Source organism: Ranitomeya variabilis, chromosome 3, assembly GCF_051348905.1.
Source record: "Ranitomeya variabilis isolate aRanVar5 chromosome 3, aRanVar5.hap1, whole genome shotgun sequence".
In the NCBI taxonomy this organism is placed as follows: domain Eukaryota; kingdom Metazoa; phylum Chordata; class Amphibia; order Anura; family Dendrobatidae; genus Ranitomeya; species Ranitomeya variabilis.
This window is the reverse complement of record NC_135234.1, coordinates 672,029,542-672,054,127: the sequence shown is the minus strand read 5'-3', so window position 1 is coordinate 672,054,127 and position 24,586 is coordinate 672,029,542. Positions and strand designations below refer to the sequence as shown.

The 24,586-nt window shown below is 44.3% G+C and overlaps 1 protein-coding gene across 1 annotated transcript; it reads left to right on the top strand.

Annotated features, from left to right (window-relative positions):
• The first annotated feature begins 355 nt into the window (after positions 1-355).
• On the top strand, positions 356-23,201 carry COPZ1 (coat protein complex I subunit zeta 1). Its single transcript, XM_077297933.1, has 9 exons — positions 356-490; positions 11,513-11,581; positions 12,916-12,997; positions 15,075-15,166; positions 16,237-16,292; positions 17,689-17,766; positions 18,402-18,453; positions 20,996-21,034; positions 22,331-23,201. The coding sequence occupies exons 1-9, from the start codon at positions 377-379 to the stop codon at positions 22,376-22,378; spliced, it is 630 nt and encodes a 209-aa protein (XP_077154048.1). The 5' UTR covers positions 356-376; the 3' UTR covers positions 22,379-23,201.
• The last annotated feature ends 1,385 nt before the right edge of the window (positions 23,202-24,586 follow it).

Here is a 24,586-nt window from a genome sequence, read left to right as displayed (position 1 = left end):
GGTCTCACTCTGCGGACGGAAACGCCGACACTCGCCGACTGCGGTGCGGAAGCCACGTCCTCAGCCACCAGTTACCATAGCAACTGGAGAACAATTTCCATTGGTTTACATTCTAGACCAATCGGAACTTAGAACAGTTCTTTCTTATTACAAAACTGAACCAATCCCTGGGAAGCCGGAAAACAACGTGAGTACAGTAGGTGGGCGGAGTTTAATCGCAACGTAAACCAATTAGCTTAGGCCATGTGACCCACCAATCGCCGCAACTTCCGCTTTTGATTTAGAAGCGACGTGCAGTTTTCTGCCAGGGCACGGAGACGTAGACCAATAGGAGAGCTCAGCGCCCACACTTCCGATGTCTTACTAACAGTAGCCAATGGGCAGTCAGGTAAGGGCGGGGCTTAGTGTGGAGACTGACAGCTGTGGTAACCAATCTGTGGTTTGCTCCACGTCGGCAAGACTGAGGAAGAAGATGGACGCGGTGCTGCTGGTGAGTGGTGCCGCTGGTGCAGGCGGCTTCTGTGTGAGGGCAGTGAGTGTGTGACGGAGGGGACGTGCGGTGTCCGCGTTCTCCCCGGCGGGCGGTGGCTGCCCCGCACTGAGCTCAGTTGTTGCCTCCCAGCTCTTGGCCCCGCACCGCCGGCCTCAGCCCCGGGCTCTGTCCTGGAGGTCGGGGCTTGTGGTCACTGCTTCCTTTGTATCTGGAAGATAAGTGAAGGAGAAATACTTTACCGATATCTGCTGCCACCCTGATCCCCGGCCATACAGTGTTCTGACGGGACCGCTGCAGACAATCACTGGCCACAAACACCTATGCAGAGGGTTGTGAATTCTAATGCTGCACTGTATTGTATGCTATTAGTGGCAGCTGGATGAACATGGTTTTTTTGTGTGGAAATGCCTCAGATTTGTCCTGTGCTCTGCAGGTTGATATCAGGCAGATTTAAAGGCTTAGTTCCAAAATATATCAAAGGGGTATGTCTGTCTCCAAGATGCTATTTCTTTATGTAGTAGGTGTAATGATATTAGACATGTAGTATAGTTCTTCTGATTCACTGTCACTTACCCCATGTGCAGGGAATTGCAGTAGCTTATGGATCTGTGGTTACGACCACTCGTATAGTGACAGTTATTAGTTATAATCATTGATATCTAAGCTACTGCAATGCCCGGGACACGCAGCAAGTGACATAGATAATCAGAAGAACTATACTACATTTCTAACTGGAGGTATTTCCTAATATTATAATTATCATTACACCTACTACATGTTGGGTTTAGATCTTCGTGGTGGGAATACTCCTTTAACCAGGTATAGGGGGTATAACTTGCTGATTTCTGGAGGCTTGACTGCTGAGACCCCCTGATGTCCCGAGAGTGGGACTTTGCAGTACATGGTGGATGGGGCAGTGGTGCACATAACCTGCTCCGCTCTGTTCCCTGTCTCTGAGCCTGTCTGGAATATTAGAGCGGTGTACTCAGCTTTCTTCGGCAGTCTAGGCCATGAAGGCGTTGAACCTCACGTATTTGTGCCTAACCTTTGATGACCTTATACAACTTAAAGTGAATAGGTTTATATTTATTACATACAATTGAAGATTTCTGGTCAATTTGCCTAAGCTTATTGGCACCTGAAAATATAAATATTAATCATTATTAACCACTGCATTTTGCTGTTGCTTTGGAAATTTGATGTTTATATGAAAGGTTGTGTAAGGGCTGCAGTGAAGCTGTGTTGTCTGCAGACGTTGGAGGATATTTTCACCAGCCATAGCGCTCATATCTCATTGGCACTTCTCGCTGTGTTCTTCTTACACTCCCTGGCAGTCTTCTAAACCATCCTTTGTGCTTCATATTATGTTGATGCACAGTATCTAAATTATGCTAGAATGTATTAAAAAAACAAACAAAAACTTAAAAAAAAAAAAAAAAAAAGCAGTTTATTTAATGAAAGACATTGTTTGCACAAATCACAAGGGAGATGCCATAAGTTTCTAATACATACGGCTCCCACCTCTGGTCCCGGAGTCACAGTGGCAGGAGAGGTGGCCTCACATGCAAGTCTCGTGTTCATCCTTTGAAATCCCGTAACATTGAATCAAGAAAGCCGCACACATGTGAGGCCAGGTCTGACACTGCTGTGGGGCATCGAGGAGCCCCTGTTTTGGAGATGGACAGAACACAGGAGGAAATCTCGGCCATACATCAACTCTCAGAACCTATAATTCCACCTATCTGTGTATCTCATTTTCCTTAAGAGTTCCTTTTCTTAATTCGCTGGTGTTTACTGCTGAGCTGGTAATGTTTCACATCCGTCATGAGGTCTAGTAGGACATTTCTGTTTCCATCTACAGGAACAAATGATGACTGAGTTGAATCAACAAATCTCCTCCATCCACTAGTCTGTTATTCCTTTTGGAATAGTGTCAACCTTCCTTTTTTATATCTACCCGCTCAACTGTCCCACCAATAATACCTGACTTTCAATGGGGCAGTTGTTTTTGAAACGTATCTCATTAAAGGGGTGGTCCTCTCCTTCACTAGCGCTGTTCCAGGGATGTTGGCGCCAGGTCTCCCGGTGCTCACGTGAGGACTGCAGCCTTTACTTTTGTCAGAACAGAAGCCCACTCCGATTTTATATTTATGAGCATCAGATGATCAATGACTACTGATTGTCATGTCACATGACCGCAGCAGCCAATGTCACGTTACTTGACAATGTCACGTTACCCATCGGGAATCACAGCGACAGCATCGCTAGAACGGCACTGCTGCGGCAGTTGAGTATATGTTGTGTTTCTTTTCTGTGGGGCACTAAATTGATTAAGCTGGGGTTGTCCAGTAGTGGACTAACCATTTTAATGAAGGGTTGCTTATGTCCATAAGGTCTATGGGGTATTGTTTCTCCTTATATAGACGGGTAAACCTGCGTAATGAGACTTTTAAGCATTTGCAAATTGGCTGTCCTCCAAAGGAAAGATAGCTTTCTCTATAGCATAACCCATTAAAAGTTGCTACTGTATAAACTAACGTGCGACTCTTTTAATGCACCTTTCTGTATGACTCCTCCAAACCAGAGTCTCCTCTAGGACGAAAATGTAGCAATTCATAAACAGTAGTTTCAGGCTATTGCCCCTCATCAGTGCAGAACAGGTTTCTTGTTGACTGAGTGAGAGATCTTTGAACAATATTTAACATATGCAGTTTTGTTTTGTGAAGGACGCTAAACTATTGTAGAAATGTATAGGCTAGGCCAGCGGTCCCCAACCTTTTTGACCTTGAGAGCCACATTCAGCACTGAGAGAGGGTCGTGAGCCACATTCAGCTCTGAGAGGGGGTCACGAGCAACATCCTGCTCTCAAAGCAGTACACTGAAATCCAGGGTTTCCCACAATGCCCCAATTCAGTATACTCCCATCAAGGACTCCTAACACACTGTCGCATCCAGCTTCAAGAACCTCCTTTAACAGGTAATATCATCCTCCAGTGTACCATACCTAAAACATCTCTAAACCCCTAAGACCATAAACTGTGCATCCAGATCTGCTCTTCTGTGCAGGTCTACTCAAAAATTCACCATTATGAGATGTGCTCTTCATAGCTGTTTGGTAGACCTGGAGCTAATGCACCAAGCTGGCAGACAGTAGCGAGCCACAATTCCTGGGACCGCGAGCCACATGTGGCTCCAAAGCTACAGGTTGGGGACCCCTGGGCTAGGCAATGCTTCCTCTTATAAAGGTATATCGAGTAGCTCACCTCCTGAAGTAAGAAAAACGCTCATTGACCACAGTCGCTTATCGCTTATATTATTATTCTATGAAACTAATATTTTGGTTAAGAGATACTTGGAAATCTTTCACTCCTTTGTAAGATTGTCCTGAATTGGAAAATGTATCTGCAATTGGTTTATTATCTCTCCTCGACTTGCTTAGATGTGCTAGAGGCGATTCAGGTGACTGCTCAGCATTCTGTAATGAGGGAACCCCTTACCAAATGTGCTGTGGCAGCGCTATGAAGACATATATCATTTGTGCAAACTCATGGTCAAAGCCTGCTTAAATGTTTTGTCCCTTCAGAACAATGCTTGTCCATTACCTATTTGTAAATATGGATATCTTATTAGATTAAATCTTTACTAATGTATTTTTCTTTTTTTTCTTATCACAATCTATAGTTAGAAAAATAGAAGTCTTGCAACTTTTCTTCTTGAACACTTGTTCTTTTGACATGTACATTAGCAGCAATAGACCCACTCAGACCTTGTATTGAAGCATCTAATGAGCGTGTGCAAAGGATATTGTGAAGGAATTGGGAGCAGGGTCAGCTGTGACATCGCTTAAGGGCTCGCTCACACCAGCGTATACGTCAGACGAGTGCTATCCCATTTTTTTTTTTTTTTTTTTATGGGATAAAACTAACCAATTTTATTCAGTGGTACAGTGCCGATGTACAATTTTTTTCAGTGAAAGAATCTGTCAGTGAAAAAAAAAAATCGCAGCCTGCTGCGATTTCTCTTTGAATTCGATTCCACTTACCCATTCAAGTTTGGGTGCGTGGAAATCATCGGACTGCTCTCGGATGACATCAGTCCGATTTCTGCGGTCTCACCGACTGGAGAAGATAAACAGCACAGGATTCACACTACTAGGCTACAGTTAGATGGCCGAAGATTCAGAGAGAATCGGGCGGGGTATGCAAATTACAAAGATCAACTTCTGATGAGAGAACCATAGCACACTGAGGAGCAGATGGAGAACAACAGTTTTCAGCTGTATACAGAGGTGTTATGTCATTTTAATCCTGCCTGTGATGATCACGAGGCTTTTGAAAAGTTTTCTCTGCAGAACAGGATGATTGAGTCTAAAATAGTCCCAGTGGCCAATATGAAAATTGCAAGATTTCTACATTTTTTTTTTTTTTTTTTATGCTCTAAAACATTGCCAAGTAAATAATACAATAGAGGAAAAATTAGTGTTGACAGTTTTTGTGTGCTGACTGCTTAGTGGAATTGGCAATTCCTATAGGTACGAGTTGGGATGCCGGAGGTAGAAGCATGTGGGACACCTGGAGGGAGAAGGCAGGGAGCAAGTCTCAAGGACCCTATCCGCATCTAGTGCTTCAGTTAATTCCCTGAATGCAAAAGATAGGGTCAGACTCCGTTCATTGTTATTAAAGGGAATCTGTCACCCCAAAATTGGCCTATAAACTAAGGCCACCGCCATCAGGGGCTTATCTACAGCCCCGATGAATCCTGAAAGGTAAGAATGCTGTAGATAAGCCCCTGATGCCGGTGGCCTTAGTTTATTGGCCAATTTTGGGGTGACAGATTCCCTTTAATGTACTTGTGGATTTCCTGAAACAGGAAGTGTAAGAATCACCCCAGTGAACAGTGAGAAAATTGCAAGATTTCTATTTTTTTATTTTTAATCTAGGTAGTGATAAGTGAGAATAAATCAGAAGACACTGCGGGGCTGGGATTCACAGGCAGGGCGGCCGCACAGGCGCAGTCAGCTAGACTGCATATGAGCACAGAGGACGGGCAGCGCTCACTGCGCCTGCCCAAGGCAGGAGAAAAGAGCGCAGGTGCCGGCTCATTTCAAAACAGCGGTGAGGAGGCGGCGCCAAGAGGATTTGAGTGACGGCTGTGTGGCGTCTGCAGCAGGGGGGAAAGGCCTGCTTCCTTGACTGAAGAAAAGGTATTTAGGACAAATTACAAAACTGATTATTTCGGCAGTTACAGCAACCAGAGCTAAAAGAGCCACCTTGTCAAAATGCAGCATTACTGCTGCACAAGGTGGCTCTTTTAGTTAAAAACGCCTCCGGGTGACAGGTTCCCTTTAAAGATAGGTACGCAGGCCGCATGCGGATGTAGGCGGAGCTGAGCAGGAGGTGTGGCCGTGGGCGGGGCTTCACGGAGGAAGTCTGCAGCCCTCCGCAGCTGAGCAAAACGCTAGTGTGAAACTAGCCTTAGACGTTTCTAAGCATACACCAACCCTAGTCATCATGGCCTAATAGAGAAAAATATCAAATCTGCACCATGTGAACAAACCTCGACGTAGAATTGATTGCTGCTCCCTTATTTGTGTATATATAAATGTTCCTGCAATCAAACGTCACATGCTGGGAACAATCAGCAGCTAGTAGATATTGCATTGCTTGCATAGTTTATCTGGATTGAGGTAGAGGGGTCGCTCCAAGTCCTGATTACAGGTGTGTAAGTGAATGATTTGAAGTCCCAGGCACAATTAGTACTATGTCACAACGCAATGTCGCAGTCTGTCCAGCTTTTAATGGCCAGGTCACTATTTATTTCCAGTAATTGCAGCACTAATAAATAATGCTCACATAAGAATTAATTACTTAGATTCCGCCATCACATCCAAATCACTCATCTTCCATCACGGGAGTGAGATTAATCGTGCTTCAGCGCATCGTGGCTGCTCTGCTGCACTAGCAATAGATCTGTGTAATAATTAAAAGGGCTCTGTAATGCTCGTGGTTTATTGGTAATGGGATATGTTCTGATTCATTAACACAAAAGCCTCCTGCTGATAAATGAGGTATATAAGGGGCTTTAGCTTGGTAAATGCTTAGCAGGCGGTTATGTATACAAGTCAAAAGACAGAGCATCTCCAGCTAAAATCAAAGTTTAATTTGACAGGGGCGCTCTCTCCTGAAACTTTCTTGTTTCATACCCCATACATATATAAAAGTGATTTAACATTGATAAAAATATGATTGATTGCTGCCACCCAGTGATCAGACCCCCAGAGATCAGACATTTATCACTTGGTCTGAGGATGGGTGATATATTTTGTTTATGGGTTTTCCTCTATATTTTTAATTCTTTTGAGATTTCGTTCTCTCGTAATAGTGTGTTAGAGAATGCAAAATATGAGGGGAAAAAAAATTCTATATACTTTTTTTTTTTTTTTTTTTTTTATTTATTTAATCATTTTTTAAAGCTTTGAAAAACTCTGCTGCATGCCTTTTATTTTTCTCCTCTCTTAACTCAGACCAGAACCAAGATATTGAAATGAAGAAAACACCATTCCTCTTAGGACTATACAGGCTTTCACCCAATATGTCACAAGTATCTTTTAATATTTTACCCATGCGGACTCGAGCACAAAATTATGAAAAGCATTTCCAAAAAACGATTATATAATTTTTTTTGCTTGTAAATTCTCATGTGCCTCCTATGCTCCTAGGAATATCTGTAGCAAAAATCAAGTTGTGGTCTCAAAGGGACCATACTTTAAAAAAAAACAAAAAAAAAACCATCAGTGACGCTCGTTTCAGCAGCAGAGCGGTTTCACTATACCCGGTGTGCAGGAGGACTACGCCGTCCCCGCAGGTGACGTCTCTGTTGGGCATAGTGACTCCGCTCTGCTGTCGTCTTATTACTATTCATCTAAGCAGACCGGGCGCTGCGCTCATTGCACAGGGAACAGGGGGAGACGTTTCAGGGCAGAAAGGGGAGTTTCAGCAGTTTCTGACAGCAGATGATGGGTTTCAGACTAACCCTATAAAAAAAAACACATTTCTACCTCGCCAACAGTCGGACTATTACAATCACCTCAAAGAAAACATCAGAATGAGTCAGTAATAAGCTTAGACTTTTCAGAGAACTGTCCCTTTGTTGTTTCAGGATGAAGCACAGTCAGAAATAAAACACAAAAGTGTAGGTATGATAACAATAGCTGTTCGTTTGTTAAAAAAAAAAAAATATTTCAGCAATATAAACTGACATCCTACCAACTTTGAGCAATGTCTACTACTTCTCAGATGGCTTTTCTACATTGTATAAAAGTAGGAGAAGTTTTATAAATGTATGCTTCAAGAAAGATTTTGGAGCGGAAGCTGAGTGTCACTTTAGGTTTAGGAGGCACCGTGAAGCGCCTCGCAGCTCGGGCTAGCCTCCAGAGGCCGTATTCACACCAGATCTTCACACCCATGCAGAAATATTCCTAAAATCCAGTTCATGTGCTGTACAAACCACAGGACTATGAAGAAGAGGAGAGTTTGTTAAAATATCGGTTACAGGAAGCAGAACCCAATAAAGGGATTCGGCAATACCACACCTTAATTCCATGAAATGGAACAAACAAAAGCAACGACCCTAACGTCCATGAAGTGATTTGAAGGTGGCACAAGATTGGCGATGCATGAGATAACTACTGGTTATGTGACCTGTGAATGTGATCGGCACTACTGGCTGGCTAATGTACTTTCCAAAGATTATGACAATGTAGAAGTGAGTTTTCTGCACCTTCTGGTCCATCACCGTCCATCATGTATCCAAGAAAACCAGACAAATTAAAAGTAAACAAAAATCAGATATTAACCCCATAACATGCCGGACATACCGTACTCTGACACAAGGAAATGGCCATTGTTAGTAAGAGATTGCGGACAAGATTTCACTTCACCCAGTACAAGGGACAAATTGGTAAAAGGTCAATTTAAGGAGTTACTATTAATTATTTAGCACTAGTTGATATCTTATTTTATAGCCTGATGATTTAACTACTGTACTATTCTTAAAAACTTGAAAAAGGACATGTCGAGACGTAATAACAAAAAATGGTTACATGTATTTTTTAAAAAAGGTGTTAAAAATATTGATTACTTTAATTTAGTATTAAACATATATGATTAGGATTGCATTTAGAAAATCCCGCTTAGAAATATCATCCTACAGGTATCCCAACTTGAATCCCTGAACAAATGTAACCAAGAACACAAGTAATACACATGCATTTTTTGAATAATTTATAACATATTGTTTTCCCTAATTCGCATATTAAAATTTAGGATTTGACTGCTCAAAAACAAAATATCAACAAAGATATACTCGTGACCTATCAAATTAAAGCCTGTACAATTCTGAACAAAATGGTGCCTTTCACATTAATTCTAGCCCAAGATATGACTAAAAAATGGAAAGTCATACAAGCCCAAAATTCAGGCTTTTTTTGAAACGTTAGAAATCTATAAAAAAATTAACTAATAAAGATAAAAATGTAAAACTTTATTTTTTTTATTCACTAAAGTAGCACTAAAATACAAAGGAAAATAAATATCCTAATATGTCAGGTAAAAAATAATATTCATATTTAGAACACTTTACAAAAAAGGGTGAGATACCATGTATACCGTTGTTACCTTTCATTGTCATACTGTCTGTGATGATAATGAGACTGTTGAAAAGTGTAGGTCTAGTGTCCAGTGTTGAAAAAATACTTAAAAAATAAATTTAGTATAAACACCTAATTAAGTAATCGGTCATTTTCTGATGACACATTCCCTTTAACTTCCAGTAGTTGCTCATAATGCAGAGCAGAAAGTTGAGTCGTTCATTGACATTACGCTGGTATCTACACTTTGTTTCTGTCACATATTGTTTATTGACTCATTTTATTCAGTTCAGTGCCCAGAATGGCTCTCCGACACCTGCTCTATATTCATAGCTGTCTGCACGACACTTATGATTATTACACTGCGAAGAAGTATGGATCCGCACATACTCTGTATGGAGGAGGGGAGGACAGTGTTCAGGAGTCTTTTTTTTTTTTTTTCTTATTTTGTACTTGCATTTTTTTCATGGCACAGCTTATGTAAGTGTAAATGTTGTACAATAGAAGTAATGCCTCACATCCAGAATTTTGGAGCTGTGATACGACATCAATAAAGGTGTATGAGCCCAATCAAAGCAAAAACAATCATGTCCATTTTGTGGTTTGAAGTGTAACTAAATCTTTTAGATGTATTTATATAATGTAACCCCTTCAACTCCGTGTTGATTATGCTGTTTGGGGCCTGAGACTTTCAGAAATCGAAGAGCAGAGGTGTGCGGACCCACAAACCGGTTTTTCAGCCCCTACTACTATGTATGCTCTCCTGTAGAAGATGAGCACTACTGTTCTGTTCCTTGAGTGATCAGTGGTATCTTAAGACCCAGATTTTCACCAATCTATAAGGAGTTTAAATATTTAAAAAATTACCGTGCTTGGTTGGACTCTAAGGGAATAATAATATTTCCATAATACAGCACATGAAATGCCTTCGGCTACTTTGGCCATTTTCAGACAAGCATGTTTTAACTACGTTTGTGTATCCGTTTTACAGACACAACTCCTGTCCTGTTTGCTGGGTTTGAACCCAAACTGACAGCTTTAGGGCTTGTTCAGACAGCTGTATTATTGGTCCTAGTGCACTCTAACAAAACACCAGGGCCAATGTTCGTTTATAGGGCCGTGCACATGTCCGATTTATCTTTTTCCAGAGTCTGTCCGAGGAAAACGTTGCTGCATTCCCGGCCAAGCAAGTCAATGAGTGCCGGGAAACCGTCGGACTGCGCTGAGATGATATTTGAGTGCAGTCTAATTTCCACACACCATGTGACACCATGAAGAAGATGGAGAAATTATGTTGTCTATCTTCTCCTCAGTGTGCTCCGATTGTCTCATCCAAGGGAATCTGATCAAACTCAGTGTCATTTGCATAATCTGCCCAATTCTCTTGTGTGAGAGAATCTATGGCCATCTGCCTGAGCCCTTATAGGATCTATGAAGCGGTCAGTACAGATTTTTAGACCTGGGTTGGGTTTGTGACTTACGCCTGTAAGACTGTCAACTGAAACTGGCCATAATATGTAGCAGTATTAGGCTACGTTCACATTTGCGTTGTGCGCCGCTGCGTCGGTGACGCAACGCACAACGCAAACAAAAATGCACGCTAAAACGCTGCGTTTTGCGACGCATGCGTCCTTTTTCGCTGAAAGTTGGACGCAAAAAAAATGCAACTTGCTGCGTTCTCTGCGCCCAACGCTTGCGGCCAAAAAAACGCATGTGTCGCAAAACGCAGCACAACGCATGTCCATGCGCCCCCATGTTAAATATAGGGCGCATGACGCATGCGGCGACGCTGCGGCGCCGAACGCTAATGTGAACGTAGACTTAGGGACTCGTGTTGTTGTACAGGATCTTTGTGCTCAGTGGTTGAAGACTCCTCATTCTAAATAAATGAACCCTTGATGGTAAAAGTGTAAGTATCTATGTGATGACAGTCGGCATTTGAGGTGAAGTTCTGTTATACACTCAGGCTGTGAGTATGTGGAAGTCAGTGCATCACAGAACTTTGTCTCGAGGGCTCTGGGGCGTCTACAGGATGGACCACCATGAAAAGGCACAAAGTGAATGGCATGGTGTGAAGGGGTGACGGTCATAGAAAATACTTCATGTGCAGCTCCTTTTCTGCATCTCTTTCATTAGGTTCATCATGTGTTGACATTTCATAAAGAGTATGAAGTAGGTAGGAAGTACCTATAAGTATAAGTAGGAAGTAACAATAATCAGAAATCATAGTGGTTTCATTTGGGTCCATATTAAAGACAATATGCACTCATCATCATCATCATCATCATAAGGGGCTTCCCTAGGATGGTGTGTGAGGTAAGTGGGGTGTGGATGGCGACTGATAGTGATTTCCATGTATTTTTTTCTGGCAGGACCCCTCACTGTACACAGTGAAAGCTGTTCTCATATTAGACAATGACGGAGAGAGGCTGTTCGCTAAGGTAAATATTCAGTCCATTTATAGGCTGTGTTCAACTGTGAGAAAACCAATTCTTGGTTACAGCTAGTTAGGATTTCATTAGTTTGTGATATGGTTTTCTATGAAATATAAACCACTCCACACATCCCAAACCTATATGTAAAAAGGTAAAAGAAAAGTTTTACTTAAGTTGAGGCACGAGATATTGAAGACCTTTGTTTAGAATAAGTTTCATCTGATATTGATGAGCTATCGGATGACAGCTGGCCACTGCTGTATACTGCAGAAGAGCTCATATTAACAGTAATAGGAGCTGATCTGCAGCACCTGGCAACGGCCACTACACATTGAATGCAGCCCCGCAGTACAGCACTTTTCCATGTGTTTTCATTCAGTACCTGGAGCAGAACTGCTGATGGGGGTGGGAGTGCCAGACCTGCATAGGTCGTCAATATCTGATCTATCTGAAGGATAGGTCATCAACGATGCAGCTTTGGAAATAGGAATAAAGAAATATATCCTGTGATTTTGTGCACCGCTCCTGTGCAGACCTATGTGTTTTCATGTTTGCACACAGTAAAAAAAACTCCCCACATATTAGTTAGCTATTGCGGCCAAACTCCCTTTTATCAGTGTTAAACTTCTGGGAAATCTACATTTTTGCATGGGAGGCAAAAAATGTGACCATGTTTCTGTACAAGTTACATAAATGTATATATATTTTTTTCTCTTGGCAGAGTGTAGGAGCTGATAGGTACACATACATGACGGGCCTGGGGCCTCTTTTACAGGGTTACAAATGTAGTTAGAGAAGATGCATCACTCTAACTACTTAAATTCTGTGCCTGCTATTGACATCCAAGAGGCTATTATTGAGGTCCGTTCTCTCTGAACCTGGGCAGTGCAGGCTCACATGATGTGCTAACTTTATGCCGCTAGTGCTGCAAATGTGACGCCAAAAGAGTAAGATGAGTTTACTCCAAAGCATTAAGTTGGCATTACAACTATTGTGTAGCCAACAACCTATAGCTCGGCCAAACATGTTGTTTCATCAGGGTGATAAGGGGCTGCCGGCCATCATGGCACTGCCTATAACCTAGCCATAGATTTGGACAGTAAAATACTTTCCTGTCCATTTCTTGTTTTACAAACCACATAGAATAGGGCATATAAGGGGGTCTTGTAGCCTTATCCCATCTTCTACAAAAAGATGGGATAAGGCTGCAAGACCCTTTGAGGCGGATTCAGCCTTTGATGCATTGGTTGTGGGGAAGTATTGGCCACATTGGAGACTACACATACTGTGTACCATAGACACATTGAATTGGATCACATGTTGTCCTGTTTACTTCACAGTACTATGATGAGACCTATCCCTCAGTGAAGGAGCAGAAGGCTTTTGAAAAGAACATCTTCAATAAAACACATCGGACGGACAGTAAGTGTGGGGTAGTATGAACTGCTTGTACCATTACTGAATAGGGAGCATTCAGTCTAACAATTAGTCCGATGGGGTAGGGCCACTGTCACCCCCCCCCCAGGCGTTATAAACTAAAAGAGCCACCTTGTGCAGCAGTAATGCTGCAGTCTAACAAGGTGGCTCTTTTAGTTTTTGATTAAGTTATTACCGCAATAAAACGTTTTAAAAATTGGCCAAACGTACCAGCGATTGTACCGGGAGGCGGTCCGAAGCGTCCTCTATGAATCTTCAAACTGCCGTCACTCTTCTCTTCAGGGCCGATGGTACCCGCCCCCTTCGCGTTGTTGCTTCAAATCCGGCGCCTGCGCTGTGCGTGCCTGCCTGGGGCCTGCGCAGTCTTCTTTGGCCGTCATCACTCACACGCAGGGTGCCTGACTGCGTCTGTGCGGGCAGTGCGGCCGCCCTGTTACTGAATCCCCGCCCCGCACTGTGTTATTCATTATGCACACTGCGGGGCTGGCATTCCTGGGCATGCGCACTGCACTGCGCTGTTCAGGCCCTCCCCCAGCTCGGACGTTCTCCCTTGTCTGATGTTGCCCCTGCTCCCCCGCCTTCCGGCATTATTTTCGGCTGCCAGATTCCAAAATCTGGTGAGGATTAGTGTATATGGCGGCAAGCTGCTGTGTGCTTTGTCTCTCTCTATGTGTTTGTATGTTTTAATGCAACTGCATATTTACACCAGCAGCAATGAAAATTTGGTACTTGTGTGGGTGGCCATAAATTACAAAGCACTGATGATCAATACTGTTTTTTGGGGGAGCATTATAGGTTTACATTGCGTTCGGGCAATACGTTTTGCGAATATAGCTAGCGTATTGCACCAGCGCAATGTCTTTAGCGGGATTGCTTTTGCCGATCCCGCTATCGCAGATCCACAATCTGCGCTAGCGAGGAACGGAGCTGGGACGCTGAAAGCAGCATCTGAGGTCCGACTGAAAATAACGGCACATCGCAAGGGCGTGCCTAAAAAATGGCATGCGCTAGCGATGCGATCCAGATCCTAAACACATTGCCGTCAATGGGTGCGCTAACGGACCCGTTGCATGGCGTAACTTGCGACAATCACGCCATGCAGCGTACTCCTTTAGCGTTAACCCATTAACGCTTAGTGAACCTATTCGTAACGCACTGAACATCACTAAAGGAGGAGGGGTCTGCATTATACCACATCAAAGAACAATAAACGTTGAGGGGTGACCATTATTACACCGTACTGCAGATCAATGCACGGTCAGGGGTCTGCATTATTATACCGCACTGATCATCAATAAACGGTGAGGGGGGATCATTATTATTCCGCACTATAGATCTATAAACGGTCATGGTGGAGCATTGAGTGGAGCACTGAAATACGTGGCACTGAAATACTTTTAGTTTATAACGGGGGAACAGGGGATGTCTGATCACTAGGGCTCCAACCATTGCAGAGAAAGGGGACTGTTGATGAATAACTTTAACTGAATTTTTTTTTTTCAGGAATAAATGAAGCTCTTCCCCAGTCTATTTGCCTGCCTTTAGCTGCATTGGTATCAGAACGTACTCATGTGGAGGACGGGTGACGGCAGTGACAGGGTCATCTCAGCACCTGAGTCTCACTAACTCTGGAACTAATCTTCAGCAGGTGATTGCTCTGATTAGCACAGGGCTCAGGATGAGGCAGCGGCTGATTTATCATTGCCATCATCTGTACTCCAGATGAGTGCATGCTGATTTCAGTGCATGTAAGCAGACAGTGGGAAAAGCAGGCGTTTGGAAGCCACTTATATGCAGTTTCTTTGGAGGGAAAATTCTCTAATAAAGTGGTTTACAAAGCTTTGTAACTTTCCATGCTGAATAAACTTATTTAAAAAAATATGAAAGTTAAACCCTCTAACATCTGTCATCAGGAGAGCAGCATGAAAATGTCCGTCACCACTGACGTGGGTGTTTCAGAAATGGCTTAATGCTCCTAATCAGACAAGCCCTTTTGTAGTGAATGTATGTCCCTCTGTACTGTATCTGTCGACGCATCACTTATTGCTTTCTACCTGTGCAGGTGAAATTGCCCTCCTGGAGGGCCTGACCGTGGTCTATAAGAGCAGCATTGACTTGTACTTCTATGTCATTGGAAGTTCCCATGAAAATGAGGTATGTTTCACAGCTTGTTCTGCTAATACGTTTCAGAAGCCGCAGTCATTTGGTGAGATAACATCACCCCTGCCTGTGCTCAGAGCAGTTATATTACTGTGTACATTAGCTAATATTAATGAACTGCATTCGACAGCATGTTAATAGGGTGATATAAGCTAATGGTGATGATTAAGTCTGCCTACCTAACAGAAGTGAGCGCGCAAAGACATTCATCCCATAAACCTCTAAAGTGTCTGTGTTGTATCACACTGCCGTGAAGATAGATGGGTGCTGTAGGTTCCGTCTCTTGCTTTCTCTCGGTAGTCTTGGCTTTTAAAACCTCTCTTTGACTTCAGCAGCTGTTCATATTCCATAGTCTTTCATGGATTCTCCTGATCTAAAGTCATTTTATACGTGCCCATGATGGGGCTGTAGTTTAGTTACCGTCCTGCAGAAATTTCTGCCTTAGGTCGATCTACAAGATAGAGGCTGTTTGGGCATACAAGTAATATAGTTTATAGTTGTGTGTACTCATGTACTATTTGGTATGTCCCTTCCTGCAAGCTTCTGATCGCTTGTGCTACACATAGCAGAAATGCTCATATACTATGAACGCTGGCTACGGGGCGGCGCTCATTGCAGATCGGCAGTGACAACCACAGGTGTCTCTTACAGATCCTGATTTGTCTTGCCAACCTATTGGCGCCCTGCAATCATGTGACAGGGTCGCCGATGGGCAGAGCTAGTGACACCCTTCCAGCGTGGGCATGTTAAGTGCTGCTGTCAGAGATTGACAGCGGCATTTAACATGTTAACGGCTGCAGGAGGATCGTCATTGCACCCGTGGCTGTTAGGGGCACATGTCAACTGATCAGATCAGCTGTCATGTGCCTAAAAACATGCACATCAAAGAGGTGGAGGTGACCTTGAATGTACCTATAGGTCGTGAAGGGGTTAAGGATTTAATTATCAATGAAGGTAAGAACTACAAATGTATTTTAGCAATGTCAGGTACTTTGCTTCCTCTTCAAAAGAAACCTATTATTCTATTCTGTAATACTTCTGTGTTTCCTTTTACCCACATATAGCTCATGTTGATGGCTGTCCTGAATTGCCTCTTTGACTCATTAAGTCAGATGCTGAGGTAGGTGGAGTGTCTATTATCACCATAACTATCTGTATATCCCCTAAAGAGGCCTTTTAATTTTATTTTTTGTAAGCATGACTATATATAATGTATGTATGTGTGTGTGTGTGTATGTATATATATGTGTGTGTATATATATATATATATATATATATATATATATATATATATATATATATATATATATATATATATATATATATATATATATATAATCATTGAACAAGTGGGTGTTTGGTCCTCTATTGCTATAACCAGAGTTTTACGGAGCCGTATACTGTTCTTGGCATCCTGCTGAAGCGGACTTTTGGGATCAGTATTGCTGTATCTGTAAAGTGCTCTAAGGCTACTTTCACACTAGCGACGTTGCAGCGCACCGACGCATACTGTGCAAGCGCCCCACAACGGGGGCAGCGGATGCTGTTTTTCAACGCATCCGCTGCCCCATTGTGAGGTGCGGGGAGGTGGGGGCGGAGTTCTGGCCGCGCATGCGCGGTTGGAAAAGACGGGAACGACGCACCAAAAAACGTTACAAGCAACGTTTTTTGGTGGCGACGGTACAAAGCAACCGTCGCACGACTGTTGCGATGTGTGGCAAAGCGTCGCACTGCGTCGCTAATGCAAGTCAATGGAGAAAAAACGCATCCTGCAAGCACTTTTGCAGGATGCGTTTTTTCTCCAAAACGACGCATAGCGACGTGCAGTGCACGACGCTAGTGTGAAAGTAGCCTAAGCCAATCGGCGTCCTGAAGAGCTTTCCTGCCGCTGCGGCTCTCCGTGCTCCTCCCAAATATTCTTTACATCTGGCTGCCAAGCATCCTGCAGCAGACGTAGTCTGAGAGCCCTGAGCATCCACCAGTGTAATAACCCTGAATGAGAAGCTTCTATCGCTTTATCCCACAAATTGTCCTCTTTTAACACTATTCAAAGTAAAGAAATACAAATTTATAAAATACACACATGCCATATTTGCATTTTAAAAGTCCAATCTATCAAAATATAAAATTAACCTGATCAGTAAACGCTGTAAAGAGAATAAATCAGAATGCCAGAATTGTCTGATCTACCCCAAAATGGTATCAATAAAAGTCAGCTTGCCACAAAAAGATCAACCCTCATGCAACTCCATTGATGAGGAAAAAGGAAAACGTTACAGGTCTTGGAAAATGGCGACGTTAATGAATTATTGTTTTGTTTAAAAAAACAAAAAAACTTTATCGCCATAATTGTACTGACCTGGAGAATCATGTTGCCAGGTCATTTTTCCAACCCTTGGTCTAACAATTCAGTAGAAATAGTTATTTCTAATTTGTTTTTCACTCAAGCTTTGCTTTCAGTGGAGAAATCTATGCACAAATTTGACTAACTATAAAAAAAATGTCTAATTCTGCAGAAAAAACGTAGAAAAGAGAACTCTGCTGGAGAACATGGAAGGCTTGTTCCTGGCGGTGGATGAGATTATCGATGGCGGGTAAGAGATTATTTGGATTTGTGGCGTAGCCTTTTCTCTGTGACTTATAGCCACCGACATCTGTTCCTGCATGTGATGGGAGTGTGCCATCTTATCTGCTCCTTCATTTCACCTCTCTCCATGTCTCCGGTTATAAACCTGCGCAGCATTAAATGCTACAGTGCTCCTCTCCATCTTGTAAAGCATGGCGCTGGCGGGTTAAATGACTGGCAGCGCAGTGGTTAAACGTTCAGCCCGAACATTAAGGCAATTCACATTCACAAATGCAGGCAGTAAAAGCCTCCTGTGATTGTAAATAGAAGTGTTAATCTGGAAGCCATACATTTCCCGTCTGTGCTTGTTTTTGTTTGAATTGTGATAGCGCAGCAGTTACCGCCATAGAGGCTGTGTGCGGAGCGCGGCTCCTAACAGTGTCATTACCGTGTGAGGGCTGCCATGTCTCCGTGTAATGCCATCATTAGGAAGGCTTCCATCATAGGCTTCTGCAGATTGAGCAGCCGCGCTCCGGCTATAAAGACGGATAAGAATTGCCTGATGTTTAACTCTGTAACGACTGACCCTCTCCACCTGCCTGTGGTGTACAGTAACCTGCGTGCGGCTGATGCAATCTTGTTGTCTTATGTTCCTCTTTACAGAGTCATTTTGGAAAGCGACCCCCAACAAGTGGTTCATCGGGTTGCCTTGAGGGTACGTTGTCATTGTCCATGCTTTCCATTAGGCATCTATAGATAAGTTCCTAGCATAAACATTGCTGTCCCAGACTGCAGGTTATCATAGAAAAACATGCCCTGCTCTACCCACCTTCCCCGGGTCCACTGGCGAGTCTCCGCCAATTTCTCCTCGTGCCAAACGTTGGCCCCAGCACTGACGTTACATAGACAACACGTCAGCCAATTGCTGATTCAGCAACTCTACAGGTGCAGACTGACCACACACACACACACACACACACACACACGCACACACACACACACACACACACACACACACACACACACACACACACACACACCACATACTCACTCAGACACACACACCGCACACACACCACATACTCACTCAGACACACGGCGCACACACACACCACATACTCAGACACACACCACACACACTCACTCAGACACACCACACACACACACTCAGACACACACCACACACACTCATTCAGACACACACCACACACACTCACTCAGACACACCACACACACACACACACACTCTCACACACACACACACACACACACACTCTCACACCACACACACACACACACACACACTCACTCAGACACAACACACACACACACTCACTCAGACACAACACACACACACACACACACTCTCACTCACTCACTCACCACACACACTCACACCACACACACACACACTCACCACACACACTCACACCACACACACACACTCACACCACACACACTCAGACACACACCACACACACTCACTCAGACACACACCACACACTCACTCAGACACACACCACACACACACTCTCACCACACACACTCACTCAGACACACACCACACACACTCACTCAGACACACACCACACACACTCACTCAGAGACACACCACACACACTCACTCAGACACACACCACACACACTCACTCAGACACACACCACACTCACTCACTCAGACACACACCACACACTCACTCAGACACACCACACACACTCAGACACACACACACACTCAGACATACCACATACACTCACTTAGAGACATCACACACACACACACGCTCAGACATACCACATACACTCACTTAGAGACATCACACACACACACACACGCTCAGACACAACCCCCCCCCCCCCCCCCCTTCAGAGCCACTAACAACTCTGCAGGTGTAGACTGATCTCACACAGACGCTCCTACAGAGCCACTGGGCCCACTGATCGGTTTGGCTGCCTTGCTGTCAATGCCATCGCCAATGCCAGATGGTTTTGGTGGACCCAGGGAAAGTGAACACAGTTTTTCTTTATAATAACCTGCTGCCTGGGACATTCATTTACTGAATGGGAAGATCTTATTTAAGTGCATCCATAGCCCCCCTTTCACATGACAGATGACAAAAAAGCGTATTTTTTTAGGAAAGTACAACCTTTACTATCTATGTAGGGGCAACTGCAACATAAAAAGTATACCCTTTACTGTGGGACCCTGTGTCTGACTGGAGTCACCCGTATCATGGTACATGTCAGCCTTTCATTGGTATAGCTTATAGGCATATACATCTGCTGAATGCACAACATTGTATATGAAGCCAAGTTTAACTTTCAAAAGTCGAAAAAAATCTTTCTTGCTCCCTGCTGGCAATCAGACTGATCCCTGGATCGGCATTTTACCTGATGAGTGGTAAATCCTATCTGTTGTGCTTTTAATCTTTTCTTAAATCGCTTCACACTTCAGCCATTGCCACCTCCTGTGGGTTCCATAAAGGTTTGGAAAGTAAAGAAATGTTTGATTTTTGAGACTGTGACCTGGTATTTCTGTGGGGTTTGCGAAAGGAAATGCCATTTACTTTTTATCAGCATCTCCTCTGTAAGGTTAAATAAATGTAGTTTGGCAGCCGAAAGGTAAATTGTATTTCACATTTCCTTAGACAAGAAATGTACTCTTGGTCCTGGATGGAGACCTTCAGTTTTGCTTGGTGAGGTGTTAAATAAAAATTGCTCCTAGTCTTGGGAGGCTCGGGGGTAGTGGGCAATGAATTGGAGTGAAATCTAAGTGATTGTTATTTCTATTGAGTGTCCTTAATCTGAGGTCCAATGTGTGGCGCTGCAGAGGGCTCCTGGTGACTCGTCTGAATGGTGTGAATACTGCTGGATGCGCTTTTGGATCTGACAGTGGTGAAGCGGTTAAGTGCCGTGTCGCCATATGTTGTTTCCCTTACTAGCATCTGTCCCCTGGGTCCTCCACACAGCTCCCTGTGAATGCCTGCTGAGAAGGCAGATTTATGGGCTCCATTAGCATGCTGCTCCTGGGAGTCTGTGCCCAACTACTGGCAGTGCCACCTGCTGAGCTGTGCAGTGATGAAGGGGGTTCACTACGCTGTATTGGCGTGAAGATCAGTAGGGTGGCTGCTAGGGTGGAGGCTAATCTGGGGAAGAGCTGCTGTTTTATAGCAAATTATTCAGGTGACAGGCCTGAGTGCCCCCAGTTGTGCAAGAAGTATGGGACTTTATGATTAACATGATATTTTGTTTTTTAGGGAGATGATGTTCCTCTCACAGAACAAACCGTCTCACAGGTAGGTTGCCCGGACTGCAGTATGATCCCTATACTGTATTGTGCACCATGATATGAGCCACGTTCATACAGATATAAAGGGGGAATCCAGCCTCAACCAGTGATCAGCTATTCACTAGCTATGTGACAGCATTTAGATCAGGGTCCTGGTCAGGTGCCATGCTCTCGCCCCCTCACCTAAGGCCGGGATCACACATGCGAGAAACACGGCCGAGTCTCGCATGTTAATACCCGGCACTCTGGAGCAGAGCGTGCTGCTCCATGTATTGCTATGCTGCCGCCGCACGCTCCGCTCCTGAGTGATGGCGGCAGAGCTGGGTATTAACATGCAAGACTCGGCATGTGTGATCCCGGCCTAACAGTCGTGCATGGGGAGGGAATAGCACACGAGACCTCATTCTAGGGACTGCTCAGGTCCTTGCTAATGGGGTCTGGAGCGATCATACAGATATTTGTGGATATCCACGGCATGATGGGCAAGCTTTAGATTTAAAAATCTACATCGTCCAATAAAATCTGAATTTTTTTTTTCTCCCAGTTCTGAATATGGATTCACTGTGTACCTCAACCACGTGTCTGTTACACATGATGCACACATTGCTCACACCACACTGCCCACCTGTGCACACTACATCACACTGCCCACCTGTGCACACCACGCCGCCCACCTGTGCACACCACGCCGCCCACCTGTGCACACCACGCCGCCCACCTGTGCACACCACGCCGCCCACCTGTGCACACCACGCCGCCCACCTGTGCACACCACGCCGCCCACCTGTGCACACCACGCCGCCCACCTGTGCACACCACGCCGCCCACCTGTGCACACCACGCCGCCCACCTGTGCACACCACGCCGCCCACCTGTGCACACCACGCCGCCCACCTGTGCACACCACGCCGCCCACCTGTGCACACCACGCCGCCCACCTGTGCACACCACGCCGCCCACCTGTGCACACCACGCCGCCCACCTGTGCACACCACGCCGCCCACCTGTGCACACCACGCCGCCCACCTGTGCACACCACGCCGCCCACCTGTGCACACCACACCACGCCGCCCACCTGTGGACACCACACCACGTCGCCCACCTGTGGACACCACACCACGCCGCCCACCTGTGGACACCACACCACGCCGCCCACCTGTGGACACCACACCACGCCGCCCACCTGTGCACACCACACCGCACGCCCGCACACACATTACTCACACCTACCTTCCTCTGACTAACTCGCTAATTCCTATAACACAGTACTGATTCTCTCTATATCATGTGTTTCTTCCCTCAGGTGCTGCAGTCTGCAAAAGAGCAAATCAAGTGGTCTCTTCTACGATAGCTGTTGACTCTGAACCAATTTTCTGACCATTCCATCTTGATGCAAGAGCTCGCCCTTATCCCACCTGCTCGCCATCATTTTTGTAGTATAAAAACCTTACGTTCAGGGGACTGATGTATATTGGGCAGAAGTAGGAGGTATAGCTAGTGGCACTGCATGTGCACTTCTGTCATGTTATACTTTCTTACAAGAAAAAAACTTTTAGTTCGAGTTCCTTACCCCAGAATATTTTGCTGGTTCATCCTGTGTGCGAACAGTGTACTTACTAGTGCTGCGCTGCTGCTGCTGCTGCTATTAGTACACCTTATTACAGTTGTATCCATATGTATCATCTTATCTTCTCAGACTAAGACCGGATACATACATCTGTGTACCATGATCAGAGTAATGCTTCAGAGAAGGGCCGTAGGTCTCCTGACTGCCACCATGACAGTTTCATATGAGGCTGCTGTGTTCAGGTTGGGGACCCGCAGCCAGTCTGCGAATCATGGTCCATGACACACGGATATGTGAATACAGCATAAAGTTAATATCTTTATATGCTTTGTATTACACATGCAGGGCCTATCTGTTTTACAACAGCTGCTCACATTCGGGGACTGGCACCACAGGAACAGTGTACTGTTGTTTATAAGCAAAGTGAATATTTGACCACGTGGACCAATATTACTAATATAGGATGGCACAAGCCGGTGCTTAAGGTGACTTCTGCTTCTGTTCTCAGTATCGGAATAGAAGCAGCTTTAAGAACTGGGATTGTCCGTTCTTATACTTGTGCTGTATAAATCACACCTATACGATGATTAATAAATTACTGACAGAATGTTGACTGGGGTTTTTTGTGTTGTTTTTACCATTATCTTAACTCCGTGGTTATACAAGACCTACATTACAGAATCGTAACCTTTTTACTGTGTCCCCAGACACCTCTGTGTAAATGTTTTATCTGCCTTTTGGATGTCAAAACCGAGCCTAATTTTACGGACGGCCCAAAAGTTTCCACATATGTCCCTCATTGTTTAGTCCACACACTTAAAACACCCCACAGTCACTCGGCTCGGATATACTGCTGTATCTTGGAGTCAGTATCAGTTCATTGTGGATGAAGTTTTATAAAATCTCATTCACATATTGCAGAGAAAATTTTCAGCATTTAAATGTACGTATAAATTAACATGGTACAAATTCTTCAACTGAGGAAAATGTGCAGCATACCAGATCGGTGTGGGCGTACAGTATTACTGCTGTGTGTGCACTTCACACATTTCCAAAGCAATAGAAAATATTTATATTTAAATTCCCAATATAAAACCAATACTTATGTTGTGACGTCCTGCACAATCTTATATGTCTGCTCTGTCGAGGGCAGATCAAAGTACTATAGTGTGCATGTGCTGGAAAAGGGCAAAGCGTCCCGGCGCATGCGCACTGCAGTACTTTACTCTGCCCTCGACGGGACAGAGAGAAGTACGTCTGCTCAGGAGCGCAAGGCTGGACAATGTGTGGATGACATAGGACACGTCAGCAGCAGGACCACTACCTCCTTCTTTGTGCAAGGAGCAGCAGTGCCAGAGCCCTGCAATATGACCTCCAGGAGACCACTGACCTGCGTTTTCTCAAACTGTCAGAAACAAACTCCTTGAGGATGGTACCAGGGCCATGACAATACTAGGCTTCATGGCTGAAGTGTGTCAGCAATTCCTGCATGAGAAAGGCATTGATGCTATGGACTGGCCTGCCCGTTCCACAGACCTGAATACAATTGAACACGTCTGGGACGTCATGTCTCGTTCTCTCCACCAACATGTTGTGCCACAGACTGTCCAGGAGTTGGTGGATGCTTTAGTCCAGGTCTGGGAGAAGATTCCTCAGGAGAACATCCGCCGCCTCATTTGGAGCATGCCCAGGAGTTGTGGCAAGGTCATACAGGCATGTGGAGGCCACACACACTACTGAGCATCATTTCCTTGTCTTGAGGCATTTCCACTGAAGTTGGATCAGCCTGTAATTTGATTTTCCACTTTTATTTTGAGTATATTCCAAATCCTGATCTCAATGGGATATTAATTTTGATTTACATTGCTAATTTTTATGCTTTATTGTTCACAACGTATTCTACTATGTAGTGAATAAAGATTTGCAACTGAAACATTTCAGTGATACCTAGAAAGTGGCTTTTTAGTGTTCCCTTTATTTTTTTTTTGAGAA